At 43.0% G+C, this 21995-nt stretch overlaps 1 protein-coding gene across 2 annotated transcripts in view; it reads right to left on the bottom strand.

Moving 5' to 3' along the window:
- Positions 1-21995, bottom strand: part of SLC24A2 (solute carrier family 24 member 2) — a 245001-nt gene that overhangs the window by 54695 nt on the left and 168311 nt on the right. The window contains exon 4 of one of the 2 annotated variants that reach the window (XM_060101488.1): positions 16455-16505. The exons of the other annotated variant lie outside the window; for it this stretch is intronic. Coding sequence (XP_059957471.1) covers positions 16455-16505 — 51 coding nt within the window. The remainder of the gene's footprint in view (positions 1-16454; positions 16506-21995) is intronic. 2 annotated transcript variants of the gene reach the window in all.

Raw genomic sequence — 21995 nt, 5'->3', positions numbered from 1 at the left:
TTAGAGCAGCTGTCCCCAACCTTTCTGGCACCAGGGACCAGTTTCATGGAAGACAATTTTTCCACGGACAGGGGCGTGTGGCGGTGGATGGCTCAGGCGGTCATGAGAGCCATGGGGAGCGGCAGATGAAGCTCTGCTCACTCGCCCGCGGCCCACCTCCTGCTGTGCGGCCCGGGGTGGGGGACCCCTGCTTTAGAGGAATCGTTGGCATTGTCTCTTCTCTCAATCCACACAGGCGGGACTGGAGAATTAGCTGCATCTGACCCGACAGTGTAAGCATCGGGGGCCTTGTCGGATTGGTGTTTAGTTTTCAGTGAGTCCCCCAAAGTCAGTTCCAAAACCAATTAGGAGAAGGATCACTTTATACTTTCCCGAAATTAAGAAGGTCAAGGTGAGGGAGCTGGCCCTCTGTGTTTTAGATACCTTCATGATCTTAAAATGAAAAGATAGTGATCAGCTTTCTCCCATTACCTGTGAGGACAGAGTACAGGGAAGGGCTATTGGTGTTGCACAGTGGACTCGGGGTGGCTCAAAAGAGCTTCCTGATGCACAAGGGCTTTACCTCCTCTGTGTCTCAGGCTCAGAATTTTTAAATGGGGATAATAAATAGAACACCCAGCTCGTACAGCTGCTGGAAGACTTAATGGTTTGATACACAGCAGGTGTTTAGACGGCCCGGACATACAGTAAATTACTCAGAAAGGGTTGGTATTATTATGGAAGTGAATGCAGGACCTCCACCCCATAAATTACTGAAAATAAAAAGCTTGATACTTAAAAATAGAATGGAAGCTTAGCAGCCTCCAGTGCAGGAGACCTTGGCAGAAAAGGCATTGCATCCATAGGCTATTTTAGGCATGGATTCCACGTTGGCATAAGGGTTGACACGGACAGGTCTAAGAAAAAACTGTAGCTCTGTGCCTAAAGAAGAAGACATTTTCGAGCACTTTTCAAGGTGAGAGGAGTGATTTTTTAACATTTTTTAAGGCAACTTTAAAAAATATACTCTGCTGCAGTGTGAACCCTTCAAGTGTTGTATTTTTATACAGCGACAGATCATTTGTATACTTAAAATCGCAGAAATAGCAAATTCTGCTCAAATCATGAGGCACCTAGTACGTCAAAACCTAGTACACAATTTTAATATAATTTAGCTTGCTCTGAAATCTGCAGAAGAATACCAGCTGAGTGTCCTCAGGGGACTGTGTGTTGAGGGGGTGCGGCAGGGAAGTGTGGGAGAAGATCAAAGCAGAAAGGCCTATTATGAATAAGAACAAATTTTGGAAGAACAAAATTTGAGGAGTCAAAATCCTCAACCAATCTCTCTGCCATAAAACAGAAGCTCTAAGCTGCTTCGCAAAATAACTTTTGGAGGTTCTGTTTACTCAAAGAAAAAGCATTTTGCTTCTGTTTCTGCTGTTAATTAATGGAAATGACCCCTGGAAATTCCTTCACAGCTTTCCCACCAAGTAATCAGCAGTGCTGGACAGGAACCCTTTGGGCTGGAGGTAAGATTCCCTCCTGGCTGCCATGGAACATTCTGAGCACCAGAAACACAGAAGAGATAGGACCAAAGAGATTTACAGATGTAAAGGGAGTGGCCACACACACCTCGGTGAACAGACCTTGGTTTGGGAGAAGAAAAGGGAAAATGAAACAGGGGGGAATACTTAGTGTTTTAGAAACTATTTTTGTGTTTTCAGTTCTGCCTTTCCTGTCTCCGTCTTTGAAGTTTATGGCTTGGCTGGTAGCTTAAAAAGTAAAAGGGCACTGAACTTTCTTCCTGTTTATCCCCTGTCTTTTTGTCTGGAAGCAGAGACTCAGGTCAGGCAGCCAGGCCATCGTCACTCTGAGAAGGTATGCAATGGAACTGACGTGGCAAAGAGCAAATGCCGACCTTGGGGTCATCGTGGGTTCCTCTCACATCCCACATGTTATCCACCAGCAAATCTGGGGTCTCTACTTTCAGAATATTTCAGAATCTGACCACTTTCCCCTCCCCATCCCCCTGGGCCGAGCAACAATCCTGCTGGCCTTCTGGCCAGTCTCCCTTCCACCTTTACCTCTCTGTCCCCCAGGCTGGTCTCAGTGATCAGATCATCACGCCACTCACTCCTCTGTGCAAAATCCTGCAGTGGCTCCTGAGGTCAAAGTGAAAGCCAGTCTTCCCAATGACCTGGAAAATTCTGTCCAGTGAAGCTCACCTCGACCCCCTCCCCCGGCCCCTCCCCCTCTCCTAGCTTACTCTGCTCAAGCACGCTGGCCTCCTTGCTGTTCTGGAAAACACTGTGCACTCTCCCACCTCAGCGCCATGGCCTTTGCTGGTCCCTCTACCTGGAATGTTCTTCTCCCAGGGATCCACGGGCTTCACTCTCTCAACTCCTTCAAATACTTGTTCAAATGTCACCTTCTCATCAAGGCTGCTCTGAGCAGCCTATTTAAATTTGCAACTTTTCTTTCCAGCATTTCTCATCCCCAGCTTATTTTCTTGAAAAAGTGTTTTTCACCATCTAATTTACTGTATCCTTATTGCTATTGATTACCTGCTGCTTCCCATGAGCAGCCAAGCTCCACGAGGGTAGGGATTTTCATCGGTTTTGTTCGCTGCCGAATCCCCAGCGCCCAGCAGGGCTCAATCAATCCTTGTGTTTGTGGTTTCCTGGCAAGTTGATGAGGTTCGTACGTGCTTCTCGCTGGCTAATGACCCAAAGTAAATTCTTTCAAGTCCACCCAAGCCCAAGGCCCCAGTAGGGCTGAGGGTCCGTACGTAGAGCCCCAGGAACTGTCCGAAGGTAAAGAGGAGAAATGGGCTGGACCAGGTGTTTATGCACCAGAGATGGAAGACAGAGGGGGACACCAGTCATCCCATTCCTGCACCTCCCCCACCAGGCTGCCCAGGTGAGCACTGGCGAGCACAGCAGAGAGCAGAGCGGGGAAAGCTGGGCTTTGGCTTCTCCTTCTGTATGAACATACTCCTCATTTGTCAAGGCCTAACTGAAGGCCAGACCCGAAGCTTTTTCTCTACTGATACACACACCCATCTTCCCAAGTGGAAATCCGCCCGCCACTATCATGGCACTTTGTACCCCTGTCACAGCCCTTATTTCAGTTTGCTGCCCAGCTGTCTGCTTTCCCCACCAGAGGGCAGGCTTCTCAGGGGCAGAGACCTCTCCGCCATCCGTGTATCTTTGTGTCCCTCAACAAGCGTCTTAGAATCGTGCTTGGCACGTCACATGCAGTCACTGAGTTACAGTGAGGCTCTCGGTATATTAGCTCCCCTGGGAAGTCAGCTTTTTTTCCAAGTCAGTACAAGTCACAGTCTTCTACTCTGCAAATATTAACCAAGACTGTGCTATGAATCAGGCAACATTTGGTAATAAGATCCAGCTGGTGGGTGCCCTTGTAGAGTTCACAGCCTGGAGCCAGCGAGACAAGAAACAAGGACTTGAGATTCATGCCCTGATGGTATGGGCCTTCTCGGGAGGGCATGGAGACTCAGAGAATAGTGAAAGTTCTAAGATACAAGACACTACCTAGCAGCTTGAAGGAATAAACTCCTCTTGGATCTGACCTGACTTTTATTCTTAAAAGCAAAATATTAAAAATAATATTCTCATCCTGCACAAAAACACCAAGATCATAGAGTTTACTTAGTTATTCAACCTCTAAATTATTTCCTCTAATTTTTGTGAAACATCATGTAAAACCACTTATTGTAAAATTACATTGACAATAATGGAAATTAAGCTAGTATTGTAATAAAGTAGTTTGTAAAGTGTCTTTGTAAATATTTTGTGAATGGACCACATAATAAAGATGATGAACATAATTTAATTGTAGTTATATTTATAGATGTAATCATAGGACTAGTATTTGTAATTAATAAGAATATTTACATAATTGTATCTCAAGCGGTGGCCAAACCCATCATATAATGAAATGAAGCAGGCTGATTTCCTTATTAAGGCTTTTAAAAATAATTTTCTGTAACAATGACTTCTGGAGTCACAAGTAAAGCACAGTTCTGTCTACATGTGAATTGGTTCTATATCATCTCTCCTAATGGGGTCACCTTATCATTAGAAATATGAGAGTGTCTTCCTAAATATTTTGGAAGATTTCCAATGTGTGTCAAAAGTTGGTATCTTAAAGGTTGAAATTCTGTCCTTTATCCCAATTTCCTGCCTTTTCAGGGACTCTGCCTAATCAGTCATCTTATCCTCAATCCTTCCCTTTCCCCTCAATATATAATCATGCTTAAGTCTTTCAACGTGGCAACTTTTCTCTTGACTTCAGGTTTCCTGCGGGTACTGCTCTCTCTTGCCTTCTCTTCATGGACAAGCCTCTGGGAAGATCAGTCTGTGCTGGTGCCTCTGTGTCCTTAGGGTTCCTTCGGTCATTTCTTAACTCTGCACCTGCCATTTGTCAGCATTGCTCCACTGAACCTACCCGTGGCCACTTTTCACCTCCACTTGCCTGGATCTCTCAGTGGCATCTGATATTCCTCACTCCCCTCCTCAAAATCCTCTTTGATTTTCAAGGAGTCCCGAGAGTGCTCCTTAAGTGTCATCACTCCTCAGGGGCCCCTCCTTGCTCTCTCTTCCTCACACCTCACATTCTCCCAAGGGACCCAGTGGACCACTGCCTGGATAGTGATGATTCCCACATTCAGATCTCTGGCCCAGATCCTCTCATCCAATGGACTTCTGAACACCTTCACTGGGAAGTCCCTCTGATGGTTAAACTCAACATGCCCCAGACTTCCATACATCATTTTCCTTCCTAGGAATCTGCTCTTCTGCTTGTATTTTCTGTTGGTGATTTCCTCACTTCCAGTGTTTTCTAGCCACCCTAGAGGTCACCCTCTCCCCCATATCCAATTAGCTGCCAAGTCCTTTTGAGTCTACCTTTGAACACTTTAGATCCAACACTTTCCAGCCTGGATGTTGGTTACAGCTTCTTAATTGGTCTCCCAGCTTTTAATCACATTGCCGACCTGCCTCCTTCTAATTCACCCTTCAGATGGCTTGGAATGCTCCACAGTTATTTTCTTGTCTTACTCCTTCTTAAGACTCTGCTTTAGGCATCTCATCTTTCAGGAAGCTTTTCCTGAGTCCCTTTCCTGGGCTGGCAAGGCACCTTGGTACTTTATAACAGCGCTCTGATACTGATCCTGTCATGACAGTTATCATAGAGCCTTAGAGGTGTTTTACTGACTCTCTCTCCAACTGGCCTGTGGGCCCCTCAAGGCAGGGATGCTGCTTTTCATGTCCCCCCAGTACTTACTTCTTAGGCTGGTCCTCAGTAAGTGTTTATGAATATAACATGAACACAAACAACAAAGGGAACCTTGTGTGTGTGTGTGTGTGTGTGTGTGTGTGTGTGAGAGAGAGAGAGAGAGAGAGAGAGAAAGAGAGAGAGAGAGAGAGAGATGCTTGGAGTTCTTGCTGTATGCAAATCTATTTGAAGTTTACATTCTTTTCCAGGGGAGAGAAAGAAGGAAGATCCAGAAACACATCACAGGAAACTCACCAGACTCCCTTCCCAGTTAATGATGTAAATTAAATCTCCAAAGTCTAATAGTGTTTACAATTAATGTTTGTCTATTTTGAGACTCTCTTTTAAAAAAAGATAACCTAATCAAGTTCAGGCAAAATCGGAATTTTACAAACCAAAAAACTCGCAGCAGGTATCAGATAGCAAACTACGATGTTTCAGGCAAGGAGCCAATTTACTGACCTTGGTCGAGGCTGACACGGCTTGGGAGCTACTGTTCTTCATAATTTTGGGTCGCCTGTTTTATTATTCGAGGAACTTAATTTTCTGGACCTTTCTATGTCATATACACAGATACAAATGGCTCACACACAAACATCCTCAAAGGGGTTTGTCTGATCTCAGCTTTGGAGCTCTGAGTCAGGGAGGGGCTGCCGGATAGAAGGCTTGAACGTCTTCCCCCTGCTCCCATCCCTTGCACCCTGTGGATATCTAAGAGGTAAACGAATAAAGAATCACTTTACTCAGGCATGCTTCAGATCCAAGATTTGCCAGCATCCAGCCCCAATGCCACCTAAGGGGTGGAAAAGAGCTCCTTGGAATCAGGTGGTCAAAGCCTGTATCTTGGGTATGTCTCTCTGCAAATGGGCTGTGACATTGGTGTATTCATTTGGGCAGAGTTTTGACTTGTTCATAGCACTTGGCAAATAGTAGGTGCTCAATAAATATGTGTTGAACGGTTACTCTGACATGTATATAAAAAACAGAATGTAACAAAACAGTTCTTCCTTATGATTAGCCTGTATATTGCCCAGTTATTTATCTTGGCATAAAGGGAAAGATTTTATTCTGTAACAGCCACTGTTTCACGTACACCCATCCTCTCCTGTCACTTGGATTTCATGTGTCTGCAAATTGTCAGTTAACTTGGATTCTTATGTTCTATTTTTTCTGAATCCTCAACTTTACATGGTAAACTGGTGCCTGTAAATCTCATTTGAAATGTGGGTTTGCAACAGAAGTGCCGGCACCCGCCGTGGGTTCTTAACTAAATGGGACTGAAGGCTTAGTGGCCCGTGACTAAAATGAGATACTTCAGTTCATTGCAGATCTAATCAAGAGAGAAACTTACCATGTTTAATTGAACATGACAACCTCCTGGTATAACAGATTCCCACTTTTTTTTTTTAAAGAGAAAGATTCATGGGGGTGGGAAATTATATTATTAATTTATAATAACAGTGTTCAAGTTTGACTGATGAAGGCAAACTTAACATTTTCAGTTCTGAAGATGTCAGAAATAGACAAAAAAAAAAAGCATCCATGGTTTGCCTTCTGCTGCCACTTAACACCTTCTACATATGCAATGTGGCAAAGTCTGCCTTTACTTGCCAACTCCAATCTTTCTGCTTTTACTGCTGACAGTTTAGATCATGAAAATAAGATGCAATGAAGTTTGAAGAGCTGGATGTATTCTAATGAGAAGACTTCCTTGGTCCTGGTTTTCAGGAAGACCGTGGATTTACCCACACAGCTGGTTTGGTCTTTCTGACAGATCTGATACAGGTCACTAGCTGATTAGTTTGGTTATGCACACACACTAGGCTGCTGTCTTCCTAAGATCCAGCCCCAGGGAGAGACTTGTAAGAATACATCTCTAAAAAAGTAATGTGGTGGGGCTTCCCTGGTGGCGCAGTGGTTGAGAGTCCGCCTGCCGATGCAGGGGATACGGGTTCGTGCCCCGGTCTGGGAAGATCCCACATGCCGCGGAGAGGCTGGGCCCGTGAGCCATGGCCGCTGGGCCTGTGCGTCCGGAGCCTGTGCTCCACAATGGGGGAGGCCACAACAGTGAGAGGCCCGCGTACAGCAAAAAAAAAAAAAAAAAAAAAGTAATGTGGTTAATAACTGATGAGTTAAATCTGTTTTTTTGGAGAAGGCTCAGCCTTCACGGATAGTATCTGTTCAGGTGCCCAGAAAAATTGTGTGGTTATGGAAAGTTGGACCAAATGAGTTAAACCATAAACCTGGAATGAATGAAACATAACATGGTGCTGGAAATGGTGTCTGTGCACAACAGAGGGTGCCCTCATTGGTAACCGAAGGGAGAAAGTTAACCTGCAGTGTACTTCTCAGAGTTTCTATAGGGATGTCAATGGTCTTGAGGCAAGAAGGCACAGGCTGCAGTGGAAATTGGATATTCTGTGTGGGAGGAATTGCCTTGTCATTGCATTTAGAAAGGACAAGGACTTCCATCAGAACTGCACCCTGGCTTTCAATCAACTTTGGTAAAAAGTCAGGTTTAGCAATGAGTACATTAGAAGGTAGTTACATTATGAAGGCTTATCCGCTTTGGAATGAAGTCAGTTTGAATCTCTGTTCAAAGAACTTATTTAAATTTGTTGTTTAAGGCTTGCTCCTTCACTGTTACTAGGAGTGTAAATTGGTGCAATGCCTTGGGAGGGCAATTTGACACTACCATTCGAAGTCTGAAATGTGTATGTCTTCTGATCTGTCATTTCTATTTCCAGACATTTATTTTATATCTTTATTTATATCTTCTATTCAGTAGAGTTTATTATATGGGCAAAGAAGATGCTCATGTAGCATTGTAATAACTAAATGAACAAAATTGGAAATATCCTAAATCTTCATCAACAGGGGACTGATCAAACCCACCAGGGAAGAGCCGGGCAGTGGAATACTATGCAACTGCTAAAAAGGAATGAGGAAAGTAAAAAAGTGCTAATACGGAGATATCTTCAAGACATATAAATAAACGAAAGCCAGGTATAGAACAGTACATAGAAGAAAAGAGAATATGTTAAAAAACTGATAAAAGTGGTTAACTCTAAGGAATGAATGGAATCTGGGGTAAAAGGGGGGCTCACTTTTATTGTCTTTCCTTATGTAATGTTTGCTTTTTACCTCTGTGCGCATGTAATGTTTTTATAATAAAAAAGAATAGTTAAAATTAATTTGCAATTTAAAATTTCTACTGTGGTAAAAGTTTAGATTTATCACTAAGAATATAGGATTTTTTGGGGGGTGGGTTGTCGTTCTTTTAAGGGTGTATTCCACAGGAACTATCTAATGGACTATTTTCTGTATTTAACCACATTAATAAAGAGTTTGGCTGTGAAATGGATCAACTAATACACAAGCCTTTTATTCCAGATGCTATGACCCAGGAACATACCTACCACAATCTTGGTGGCAGCTTAATCAAAATGCAAGATCAAGTTAATCTTAAAGGTAGACTGCAAACCAAAAATGTCTGCCGTCCCACTTAATAAAGGTACCAGGACAGGATCTTGGACATGGGACTGGAAGGGGCATCCAGGTAGCCATTATCTGAACATCCTTCTGATGGAGGCTTCCTTGGCTTCTCCAGAGATGGGAGACTCACTCTTGTCTGAGACAGGCCATCCCATCTTTGGCCATGTCGGTAAGAAAGGTCCTCCTGTGCTGGACTGAACTCTGTCTCCCTGAATTAAGGAAGGCTGATCTCCTTCCTCAACCTTCCCCACTCCAAGCTGGACTCAGGGGGATTCCCCAGAGCTCCTCTCTCCTGGAAAGATAGACCCCACTTTATCACTGCAAACTGCCCATGCAACCAATCGAAAGAAAGAGGCTCTAGGAAGAACTTTGAAAACATTGTTAGGTTGTTCCCATCCCATGCTACATCCTTGTTCACTTCAGCACCATCCATCACCATCGAGATGCTTATCACCAAGTGGCTCTGAAAATCCCTGGAACTGACTCAACCTCCCAGCCCCACCATCGGTAAATCTCTTATGTCTTAACCTCTTCTATGAACGTTGTCTTTTTGTTCCAACTGAAACATAGCTGTTTCCTGATGGCCCTTTTTCTCCTGTGGCCTTTGAAAGTGACACTACTTGTCTCTCCAAGTGCCCATATTCCATTCCTCCTACCTTACCATTCATAGATCATTTCTCTGTCCTTCTTTGAAGCCCAGGCCAATAAACTCTACCACCTATACGCCAAACGACTTCCAAGTCATCCTTCCCTCTTTCCTGAATATATGAGAACCCAGTTCACTCGTTTTCTCTCCACCATTACTCGTGTTACCATCCATGGTAACTCTACGTGGGTGAGCCCTGCAACACTTGGTTCCTCACCGCCCTCACCTACTCGCTTCCAGATGCCCTTTCCTCCAGCTCACCTCATCCATCCACTCCTGCAGTTAGACCTTAGACTTTGTCACTAGCAATAACTGCACCATGTCCAAACTCCTGACTGGAAACATCCCACGTTCTGTCTATAACTCTTTTATCTTTCTATTACAAAACTTCTTTGATCTCATTGGTCAATTCATTGATGCCATCACCTTTTTATGCCCCTCCTTTAGAACAAGTTCTTCCCTTGGCTTCTGGGATGCCATTCTCTCCTGGTCCTCTGCCCACCACAGTCTCCTTTGCTGGGCTGTCTCCCTTCTTCCCAGACCCTACACTTTAGAGTCCCCAGGGCTCACTCCTTGGCCTCCTCTTTCCTATTGATTGGCTAGGTATTCTTATCCAGTTCTGTAGCTTTAAATGATACCTATATTTTACGACTTTCAAATCTATATCTATAGCCCTGACTTCTCTCCCAAGCTCCAGACTCCAATTCCACTTTCTCCACATCTCCATTTGGATGTTCCATAGGCAACTCAAACTTAGCATGAGCTCTCAATCTTCCTCACAGAGCTTGCTCTGGTCTCAGTCCTCCCCATCAACATACAATTATATGAAGGTGATATTTCTCTGTTGTGAAGAGATTGCAAGTTGCCTATCAATATCTATTCCTTTTTCATTTCCTAATGACACAGTATCTGAATTATTGGGGCTAGCAAATCACTCAGCTTAACATACTACATTTCCAAGCTTCCTTGAACTATGTGTAGGCATGTAACTGAGTTTTGGACAGATTTTACTGGGAGGGTCTAAAAGGAAGCCTCCTTAAAAGGAAGACAAAACAGCTGGGGAAAATAATTTTGGCCCTTCCTCCTTCCTGGAATACAGATGGGATGGCTGGAGCTGTAGTGGCAGCCATCTTGGACCATGAGGTGCCCTTGAGGTTGAAAGTCATATATTAGGATGGTGAAGAAGAAGGATGGAAGGAGTTGCGGTCTAGGATTACTGTGAAGCTTCCATATCAGCCATGTACAGCCTGCCTCTGGACCTCTTTTACTTGAGAGAGAAACATACTTCCATCTGATTTAAACCACTGTTAATCTGGATTTTCTGCTATATAGAGCTGAAACTATCCTGCTTGATATATCAGGGTATACAACACAGTCTCATCTATTCAAAGCCAGGATTAAAATATAAAGTGGAGGCCACAGATAGCACCAAGGACCTGTTTTAGGACTACATTTTCAGAGGATACCTCTTGGGCAATGGAAACTACTGTTGAATAGTATTCCAAAATTCAATTTCTCTTTGAGAAAGAACTGGAATATTTCACTGGAGTTAAGAACATCAAATGACTGGCTAGACTATGTATCAGGGTGCTTCTGTTTCTTTGAAATAATGTGGGTTTTCAAAACTCAGCCACATGACTAATTGAGGAAACCATGATTCACATAAGACATTATTAGTTTCTCAGCTTGGTAAAGAGGTTGCCAATAGGTTGCCATGAAACTAGCCTTAATTTCATTAAAGAAAAGATCATTATTATTTTTGCCTTTGATATTACAACAAACTTTTCTATCTTCTCTTTTCCTTACACAAATGAACAAAGATTGACTTTTTAAATCGTGGAGAAATTATTTTTCTAGAAATGGCTTCTGTTAAATGGCAACGAGTTTAGGACAATACATGGCATCTTTGCAAAGTATCCTTAGTCAGGATTTCTGTTTACCTACCTACCTACCTACATGTCTCGGTGACTGTTTATCTCCAAAGAGCAGAAATGATTAGTTGTGTATACTGCCACTGGTGGAAAGGCATCTCTCCTTTGAATGTCTCTGTTCCATCACACGAGTTTGTTTTTTCTTTTGAACTAACTTTCTACATTTTCATTTAAAGTAACTTCAGTAAGGTAGCCAAGTTCAATTTATTGAGGATGTTCCAGAGTGATAATGGTATGAAATTTGGGTGTCTGCAGATGAGAAATAAACTATGGGTTATTTATTTATTTTTTAACTGAAGTATAGTTGATTTACAATGTTGTGTTAGTTTCAGGTGTACAGCAAAGTGATTCAGTTATACATGTACATGTGAATATGTACGTGTATATATATATATATATTCTTTTTCAGATTCTTTTCCATTATAGGTTATTACAAGATATTGAATACAGTTCCCTGTGCTATACAGTAGGTCCTTGTTGTTTATCTATTTTATATATAGTAGTGTTAAACTATGGGTTATTGACATTAAGTAAAAATCGGAGATTGCTCTTCCAAGAATATTCAGTATCACCCCATGAGGAGATAAAGGGATGGATGCCCATGTAGGGGGATCTGAGGTCACCAAAAGACTACCCCTAGAGTCATTTGTTTGTATCCTTGGAAACATCTTGTTACAGAGGGAAATAGAGTCTTTGGGAGGAGTGAAGCTCACGAATCTATCAAGTCTAGGAACATGACTCATACAGAGGCAGGTGCTCAGCTATTATCAAGTGAACACATTAGAATCAGGTGGCTGGTGGGAGAGTCATCACCTTGGCAAGCAGGAATGAGGCAGTGGAGACATGGTCCCTTCTGAGAAGCCTGCCCTCATTTCCATTGGGCTCCCCTGGCACCTCGGGTCTGCCCATCATGCTACTCATCCCTCTGCCTATGTCTCCCACTAGAGCGTGAATTCTTCAGGAGAAGCACTGTCTTTCATCTCCACAGGCCCTGCACCCAGTCTAGTGCCTGGTCCATACTGAGTATTGCTGAAAGAATACGTTAGGGAATGAATGAATTAGTGAATAAAATTCTGATTGGCTCGGGGTGGGAGAGGAAGTTGGGTGTGGCCCAGGGAGCTGTTCCCATTTATGTTCTGGGCACCTGAAGACAAGGGAGGGAGGGAAAGGGCTCCGAGGGGAGGGGCAAATTTTACAAAAAATGGTATGCTTTTGTCCAGTGTCTGAGAGTAAATAGATTGTTTTATTAAAATAACATTTTAATGGTAAAGTGTTCCAGTAGGGGGGCCATGTTTCAGTCAATAGCTCACTGTCATTCTTAGTCTGTGGTTCAGCCTTTCCCATGGTCTGGTCTCCATCAAGCCTTTCTTCCCACTCCTACCCTGTAGCCAATCTGAACTGTCCAGTTCCTCATTCCACCTTGTGGAGCAACCACAGCGGAGCTGAGAGGACAGGGTGTGGCATGCCACAGTCCTGAGTTCAGGTCCCTCATCTCAACTTACTACCTACGCATCCCAGAGCCAATTACTTTTCTTCTCTGTGTCTTCATTTCCTCATCTAATACAATACTTCTTTGGGCTTTGGTTTTCTCATCTTCAGTAAAATCTACCTATGTGATCATCACAAGGATTAAATGACACAGAATATATAAAAAGCCCACAGCACTGCACCTGGCAGGTGGGAGGCACCCAGTAAGGGTTGGTGTGGCCCCTCTTTTCATCCTTCTCTCAGCCTGGTGGCTCAGAACTTACCACTCCTCCTTTCCCAATTTACCCCGTATTTACTGATCTTTTAGGGTGCAGGTCAAAGATCACCTTCTCCACGAAATCCCTCCCCACCCCACCCCCCGTTGAAAGCAATCTTTCCTTCTTCCATAGTCTGTCATCTTTTTCTGAGCACCTGTGGTACTGACCACTCTCTTCCTGGTGGCTCAGTGATTGCTGTGCTTTATTTCTCCCCTGTCTATAAGTTCCATGGGGCAAACTGCCCACCTTTTAATCTTGTGTTTCAACAAAGCACCTAGCAGAATAACTTGCATATAGTAGGTGCTTAAAATAATAAACTGAATCTGTGCTGGACAATTCTCTATATTGAGGAAATCATCACATCATTTCTCTTAGGATAGGGAGTGGCATATATAATTCATCTTTCCATTTAATCCACTTTAGGGAATAAAGATAAAACAGGCCTCGTTGCAAGTAGCTGATGTCACACAACATCCAGACCACTCTCTGGAAACAGTTACAAATAATGACTAGTCACATGGGCAATTACAATAAAGCCCTGTCAAGGGCTAGTCACAATTCTAAAATTGTGAAAAGAAATGCTCAAATGAAGGGGGATATTTCCTGAAGGCTATACTAGTCCCCTATTGCCCATAACATCTTCACCTTTATTATACCTCCTTAAACTGTACAACATGGAAGTGATATATATCACAGTTATTGCTATTATTTTCAATGAGGGGGGAGAGGCCCTTAAGAACTTGAAGAAGTCATGCATGGTGGTTGCCAGGTCTGAGGTTACTGAGCATCTTTTAAGCTGAATCCCAGAATTAGGTTTAAGCCAGGCCTGGCTTGTCACAGAGGCAGCTGCCAAAGGGTATAATCTGAGGGGGCTGTAGGGAGACCTCCTGTTCCAAAGTATCCTCTCCATGAGTGCCTGAGAGGGACTGCTATGTGTTTAGAAAACTTTTGAATCGTTCTAGGTGAAGGATAATGCCTTAACCAGCATTTCTAAAAGAGTTCCACAAGAGGCTCCATGGAAAAATGGGTCCTCTGACCAAAAAAGTCTGGGAAATACTGCAAACTCCATCCCTCTATACGATTTACTATTATATGCTGCAGTGCACGGGTACATACTGAAGGCTCTGACAAGTCACATGGTCAAGAAATCTATTTAACTTAACTCAGAAGCTCTCCCGCTTATTTAACTATGAAATCAAGCTTGCTTTCTTTTTTTCCCCCAATTGTTGCAAAATTCCTAATGACATGATCTGGAAGTAGTATTTCATAGAACATGCTTTTCAAGTGCTCCCTGAGCTATTATTAGCTATCACTGTAAGAGGGATGAATGTTCAGCTAAGCACGGGGCACAAAGGGATACGCATGAAGGAATGGGGGAGTCAAGAGAAGGATAAGGAACGTTAAAGGTGACCATGAGGGCCCCCAAAGACAAGTTCACAATCTCGTGAAGATCTCACAGTCTTGCTAAGCTGGTCAGCCTTCTCATTCCAGGTATTATTTTGGCTTTGTTTCCCTGCCTAGAAAGTCCAGCTGTTCGATATCAAGTGGTAGCATCAGCTCGGAAGTAGCATTTTTGCATCTTCACATAATCTCGGTTTGTCTGGCGTGGGGAGGAAGATTCAGGGAGCACTCGGATGGCAACATTTGCTCCAATAGATGTGGAAAGAGGAAGGAAGGGAACGGTAAGGGAGAAAAGGGGCAACTGAGGCAACAGAGAGCCAGAAGCTGCTCTGGCCACAGGAAGCTAAGGGCAGAAGGCAGAGGACAGGATGGAGGAAGGAGAGAAAAGTGAGGGGTTGTCACTGCTCAGGTAGAGGGTAACAAACCCACCAGCTGCCCAAGCCATGAGGCCGAGGCTGAGGGCTGTGAGACTCCTGAATCGAATTATAGTCAGTGAGGCCCAAACCTTTGGCTTCCCAAGCCAATCACCAAGAAAAATCAAAGTGGTTTGAAGACATGAACTAAAAATAACAGCCGGGACAGAAGCCTTCCTTTAAGGTACGGATTGCTCTTTCTATCCCTGCGGTGGTGGGATACTGATTCTCATAGGTAGCTTTCTGCCTTTGGGGCTCTCACTGACCAAGGGTCTGCATTTCCCCAGGTTGTTGGGAGGGCCCTGGGCTACAAGAGAGCCCAGTCTGAGATCCTAACTGTGGCCTGCTGCTTTAGAAAACATCACAGTGGTTAACTGAAAGCACAGAGATAGTAGCAGAGAAGGGCCCGGGTACAGTGCAGAAGCCAGAGTGGGGAGGGGCTGGAAAGGGCTTCCTCTTACCGAGGGCTGTCGGATGTCCTGCTTCCTGCAAAGCAACTAGGAGATCTTTGGCGAGCTAAGGCAACTCAGAAATACTAGAAGCTGAAAATAAGATATACAATACTTTTGGGAGTTTCTCTCATGTTGAAGGATAAAATTAACTGATTCCCCTTCTAGGGTACCTTTTGATTTCTTGTCAATATCAGTGTAAAAATCACGGGAAAACTCCAAATGTTTTCATAACTTACAAATATTATTTATTAGTCAAAAGGCGGAGGTATAGGGCAAGAGAGATAGGGAGATAGGGCAAGAGAACAACTCCCTTTACAAGAATGCAAAAATTCTCAAATTGCTGTTCCGTGGTGCACTTATTTCAGAAAAGTCATTCTGACTGGGGCAAGGCCGCGCTCTGGGACAGAGCCTGGAATTCATCAGTAGATACATTGAAAAAGAAGTTTCTGCCAGACTTCACTTATTCAGGGGAAATGGTTAAAATGATACGTCCAATCTCACGGAGTGTGAATCCCAATATATACAATCCTACTGGCTGGAATGGTGGCCCTGGCCTCTCTTGGGTGAGTTAACAGGGACTGTGACAGCTAAGGACATGAGCCTATGCGGCCCTCTGCATCAGAAACAGGTGTCTAACTGGTTTGGGGCCTAGTGGTTCCTTTAGATCGCTCATTCCTTTGCATAAATCAGAATATTACCAGAACCTCCCCACCTCTGAAATTGGGGCATATTAAAAGAAGAGTATCGGTTGGATGTGTTTCTATATGTTGTGAGCATGTGGAGGAAATAATGATGACCCATTGGGTGTGGGCTTGTGCTTATGCTGCTGACACCATTTCTCTGACTGTGTTACACAACTGAGATGGTTTGGATCGGTTGAATGGAATAACATGATTGCTCATGGTATTGCACGTCTCCAATTCCAAACCAACACGATGGCAAAAACTAGACGAAAATGTGGAAAGAATAATAAAACACACAATGTCACTGAAGTCATGCAAAGAGGGGGAAAATATTAAAAAAAAAATGGGCAAGCCACAGACACCATAAATGAAAAAAAAAGCCAGTGCATACAATTCTAAAATCATTCTTACCTTCTTCAGTCATTGTGTCATAATATTTTAGTTTTCCATATGATCCAAGTTCTACAACATCACAGTAAAAGACACAAAGATAAGGAACGAGCTGTAATGCAAGAACTTTGTTTTTACACATTCTCAATTAATCAGATTCAGAGTTACACTGTCAAATTCCGCAATCGTAACTATATAGAGATGTGCAAACATGGGCCATGTGGCGGATGGCTTTCACGACCCACTTTCAGAAATCACTTAAAATGTATTATTCCACCGGGGGTAGGACTTGCCCTGCATTCCAGAATAGGACACAGTTATTTTAACATCTGATGAAACAAATACTTGGCAAAGATATCTTCACACCAGGTCCAGCCTAGGCCTATAATTTTTAGAGGTGACATTCCAAGAGAAAGGGCTGGACAAGGACAATGCTCAGACCCACTGAGGCTTGTAGACACCAAGATTCCTTGCCATGGAACAGCAGTCCCAAGAGTTCATTTCACAGCTTTTCTCCAATAGAACTACTTCCTAGAGATTAGTAAGGAAGGCTACCTGGGAAAATCCCAAATAAAAAACCAGGTTCTAAACTTCCCTTTCATTTCTAATCTTGTATTTTAGACAGAAAGCACTGAATACCATGGGTGCAGCTTGCTTTGGTGTGTGTTGCGGTGGGGGTGGGGGGGAAGGGGCGGGGGATGGGAAAGGCGTGGAAAGCTTTGGGAGGAAGGGGGAGGCGTATTCCCAGGGAAGGGCACATGGGCCAGACAGGTGACAGGGCAGCCACAACTCCCAGCTCAGGGCATTGTCTGCTGCTGTGTAGACTACAGGGGCCAGGAGGCAATCTCCTGGGTGCAGCTCACCAAAGGACTCGGCTGTAATGGAAACCACGGGCGGAAAGCAAGCTTTTCTGAGTCAGCTGGTGGAAGTGGCAGCCTGGGTGGAGGGACGGAGGAGGTGGGGATGCACCATTTCTGTTTTCTTACTTCAGTTCTAAAATAAAAACTTTCATTCTTGTTCATCTGAAAATTCCAGATTTTTTGAAGCACCATTGTGAGCAGGTTAGAAATATTTTCCCTGGTCATAACAACACTCTCCCAATAAAATTCAAGAAATTAATGACACTCAAGAGATATTCCTGTGATTCTGTAGAATGCTTCCATGGCTCATTAACTTGGTCGACTGCTAAAAATTTCACATGTGAATGAATTAATAACTGATAGGGTTTGTGTACAAAAGGCTTTAGCTTAAAACACAATAATAAATATTCTTCTGCTTATATTATACACATTCTATATATATTCTTTTTCCATGTGCCTAAAATTTTACCTAAAGCTATTTTAACACACCAACACAAAATTATGTCTTGGGGAGAAAAATCACCTCATCTTTATGTTTCTGCAAAAACCTGCCTATTCTGGATTTTGTTAGATACACGACAAAGGAATCAAGTGCTTCAATAAGAAATGGAATTTTGTGTAAAAACAAGGGAGTTTTTTTTAAAAAAAAGACTTCTGGGGATTGCCTTCTGTAGAAAATATTTGTTTTTTTCTGGTATTTTAAGAAGAGTAGTCTATTATATATATGACGTTGCACAAGTTTGGGATTTTAAAATGATCCAAATACCTTCATAAATATTAAAACACATGTTCACGGTGGCTTTACACATAATCTATGCATTTGTATTTGTGTGTGTGTGTGTGTATAATCTTGCAGTAAATTGATGAATTATATCAGCCAACTAATTTTTTTGTAACCTTTACTCTTTCCCTGAGGTAAAGCAGTAGAACAAGCAGCTGGCATTCTCTTTACTTGCCGAGGAAACAGAACGTGAGCAGCTCTGTGTTTGCAAAGTTGGGTGTAAACCATATTCTACACAATGAAGATACATTATTGCATTTTTGTCTTTTGAGATGCAACCTCTCTGTAGGCAAACGCTGGTCTTCATGTATCAATCCGAAACTTTCAAACATCTGCTTGTGGCAGATGTGATTAATTTTAAATTTTACCTTCTCTCTCGTGGAGCCGGGTATAAATAAATACAATCATATTCTTTAATTAATTTATTTTTACATAGTCGAAATTGGATCTGTGGGTGACTGACAAAGCTCACACATTCTTGCTCCTGTGGCAATACCTAGATTGTTTCTTAGCTGCTTCCTTGGATGAGGACTGGGGCAGGGGGACAAGAACTGGACAAAACATATAAAAAAGGAGGCTAAAGGTGGTGGAAGAGAAAGAAGAAGAGCAGTGAAAGGCTGAATAACAACAGGTGATGTAGCAACTTAAAGCACAGTGAGCTAGGAGGGCAAGGGAACAATATTTGCCCAAGTGAAGGGAACCATGTTTGTTGCTTACTAAAGAAAAGGCACGCAAGAATGTGAAGGAAACGAGCCTACTGGAATGAAGTTTTTAACATTGACAGCAACGGCATGGTGAGACAGTGAACTCAGCACCTCAGTGCTTTCAAATGGTCAGGGTGGCATCCTGGGGCTGGTGGGACAGCACCTCCGAGAGCTGGTGCCTCCCTTCCTTGAACCAGGGGCTCAGGGGGTGTAGGAAGAGGAGTGTGACATGCGACTAGGACAAACATGACTTGCATCCATAAGCCAGAGCACATAACGCACCTGGCTTGTGTCCCACATACCATGGACACCTCATGGAAAGTGGCCTGAGAGGCATGAGCGAAAACTCACCGGTAAGGGGCAATGGCCTCCAGTCAGCACACTCCCCACGGACAGTAGCCAGCGCACCTTTAGCACCGTTGGATTAAGATTCAAACTGCGCCCAATCCAAGCTGAGTTTCTTTGGGATGGGAGGGAGGAGTGAGGGGAATTCAAGAGGCTGCTGTTTAATACCATTGAGCAACTTCCATTACGTCAACTGAGCAAGAGGCAGCCAGAACTGGAAGAGGGATGAATCAGCAGTGAATATCATCCTGGGTACCACCTGGTGCCTCTTCTATGTAACATTTCTCTAAGAAGACATACAGCCTAAGAAAAATTCCAGAACCCAGTGGTTGGTGTTTGAGATGAGCCTATGAGCCGATTGGGAATGCTGTCTAACGTGGTGCCCACACTCGCTCATGCTAGGTGGACAGCTGGGTCCACAGGCACCCAAGCTCCCAGATCTCTAGGAGGGCTTGAACCTTTTGTCATTCCTCTGTCCACTTCCTTTCAGGTCTTGTCAGCAACGTCATCACCTGGCTTTAAGGTACCTCTGAATTCTTGTCCATATTTCTTGGTTGACAAGTCAAGGGAAGGATCTTGTCTTTAGTCTCAAAGAATCTGAATAAGAACTAGTGTTTTGGGCTCCCAATTTCTTCCTTTCTTAAAAAGGGCATGGACACAGATTTCTCCTTCCAACGTTGACCTTCGCAGCTCTACTTTTGGAGCCTCTGGCATTCTTAACCCTTTTCTCAGCAAATTTCCCCAGACAGGAGCAGCAGAAAAGTGACTTCTCACCTTTCAGGCCTCAAAATTCTGACGTATACAACAGAAAGTCAACAGAAGCATCTATGCCGAATTCATTTTGTTAGAATGAAGAATAGAGGTAGAAAAATCAGTGAGAGCAAGTATTTATTAAGTGTTGGTTGATGGAAAAAAATGATTAACTTGTTTGTTTTCTTAAATCAAAGAGCTGCTTTATTTTTGATACCAGTTTGAACTGAGTTTGAAGATCTAAAAGTTAAGGTTTCTAAACAACAGAGAGTAGTTTCTTGGTAAAGTTGTCTAATACCTATCAAGGAGGTGTGTACAGATACCAGATTACATCACATCCCTGAAAGGATTATTTTCAGTAGCAAATAGAAGTTAAGAACATAGGCTTTGAAGCCAGGGTATAGGTTTGAACCCAAGATCTGCCACTTATTAGCTGTGTGATTTGAGCAAATTTACCTCTCTGAGCCTCAGTGTCCTCAGCTGTAAAGTGGCATGACTGTATCCACCCCACAAAGTTGTGGTGAAGAATAGATGAGATAATAATACCCACTAAGCAATCGGTAACGGGCAGCTTCATTATTGCAAGCATCACCAAGAAGAGTGAAAGAGAACCTATGGGACATGGAGCAGAACACATAGAAAACTTGGTATTTCACACGGGTTTAGTTCGTTAAAACTAATTCAACAGTACTTATAGAAGTTTAAAATAGCTATTTGTTGTCCAACAATATAAGATATTTTGCCTTGCTGGGGCTAGAATTAGAAAGAAATGTCTTCATCAGTCCTGCCCTTCTACTCTCAGATCTATGGGGAATGTCAAAACATGGACCATAACCACTGGAACAGGATGTAAGAAGCAGACCCTCATTCATCTGACCACCATGTTCCAGCTTTGGACCTATGCACCTTTCCTTCTAATATGTGCACACAAGACTGTCTCTCCACATGTTGGAGGCTGAGACCCTCTTTGGATTCCTCTTTGGATCTCTCCCAACTAGAACAGTGCTTTTCTCATATCACATGCTCTCCTCACATTTCTTAAACAAAGCATATAAATGCACAGCTCCCAAATAACAGTGAGGTTTAGGATGCTTTGGTGTGTTGAACTTCCCTGGACTTGCTGAAGTCAGGAAGGCAGGCGCTGATGTCTAAGGCTTCCGGACTGCTGATACCATAATATCACTCTCAAAGTTCAGGGGGTGGGGGAGGGATGGCTTGGGAAGTTGGGATTAGCAGATGCAAACTCTTATATATAGAATGGATAAACAACAAGGTCCTACTATACAGCACAGGGAACTATATTCAATATCCTGTGATAAACCATAATGGAAAAGAATATAAAAAAGAATTTATATATATGTATAACTGAATCACTTTGTTGTAGAATAGAAATTAACACAACATTATAAATCAACTATACCTCAATAAACTAAACTAAAAAAAAAAAAAGAGTACTTCTGAGTGAGACAGATAAGACAGCTAATTCAAAGCTTGGTTCTACTACTTATGAGCTGGGTGATCCTCTCCGCACCTTAGTCTCTTCTTCAGTAAAATGGGGACAAGAGCAATAAACACCTATTCTCAGGAGGGTTTTTGGAGGATCAGATAAGAACATGTCTCTATAGCACTTTGTGCTGGGTGGCAGAGGCATCCTTAATAATTGGTACCTCTCTTCATTGTCTGCCAAAGTTCCAACAGGAATATCTACTTCAGCCCAGCATGAGGTTGTTAAATCCTATCAAACTCTAATTATCTCTGCAGGTGGGCACCAATGTCAATGTCAATACTCAATGTGTGCAAGTCAACAACCCCCGCTAGACATCTTAAACACAAGGAAGACTGTCAAAAGGAAAACTTTCAGTTTAATGAAAGGCTGCCCTGGCTAACTTCCAGAACCATGTTTGGCAGTATTAACATTTTAGCCTGAGGTGGTTTTCTTTCTTATTTTTTTAAATTTGTGAATTTATTTTCATTATTGAAGTTTTGTGAATGAATAGTTCGAGAGTTGTGTATTTGTCATTTTCCGTTCACTCCCTACAAACATAACATTTATATTTGTAGATCTATACAATTTTTAAGTTTCTTGCAGGGTACGTGGGTTGATCTTGCTTCTCTTCTATTC

The sequence above is a fragment of the Mesoplodon densirostris genome, chromosome 6, assembly GCF_025265405.1.
Source record: "Mesoplodon densirostris isolate mMesDen1 chromosome 6, mMesDen1 primary haplotype, whole genome shotgun sequence".
In the NCBI taxonomy this organism is placed as follows: Eukaryota; Metazoa; Chordata; class Mammalia; order Artiodactyla; family Ziphiidae; genus Mesoplodon; species Mesoplodon densirostris.
This window is presented reverse-complemented; position numbering and strand designations above follow the sequence as displayed.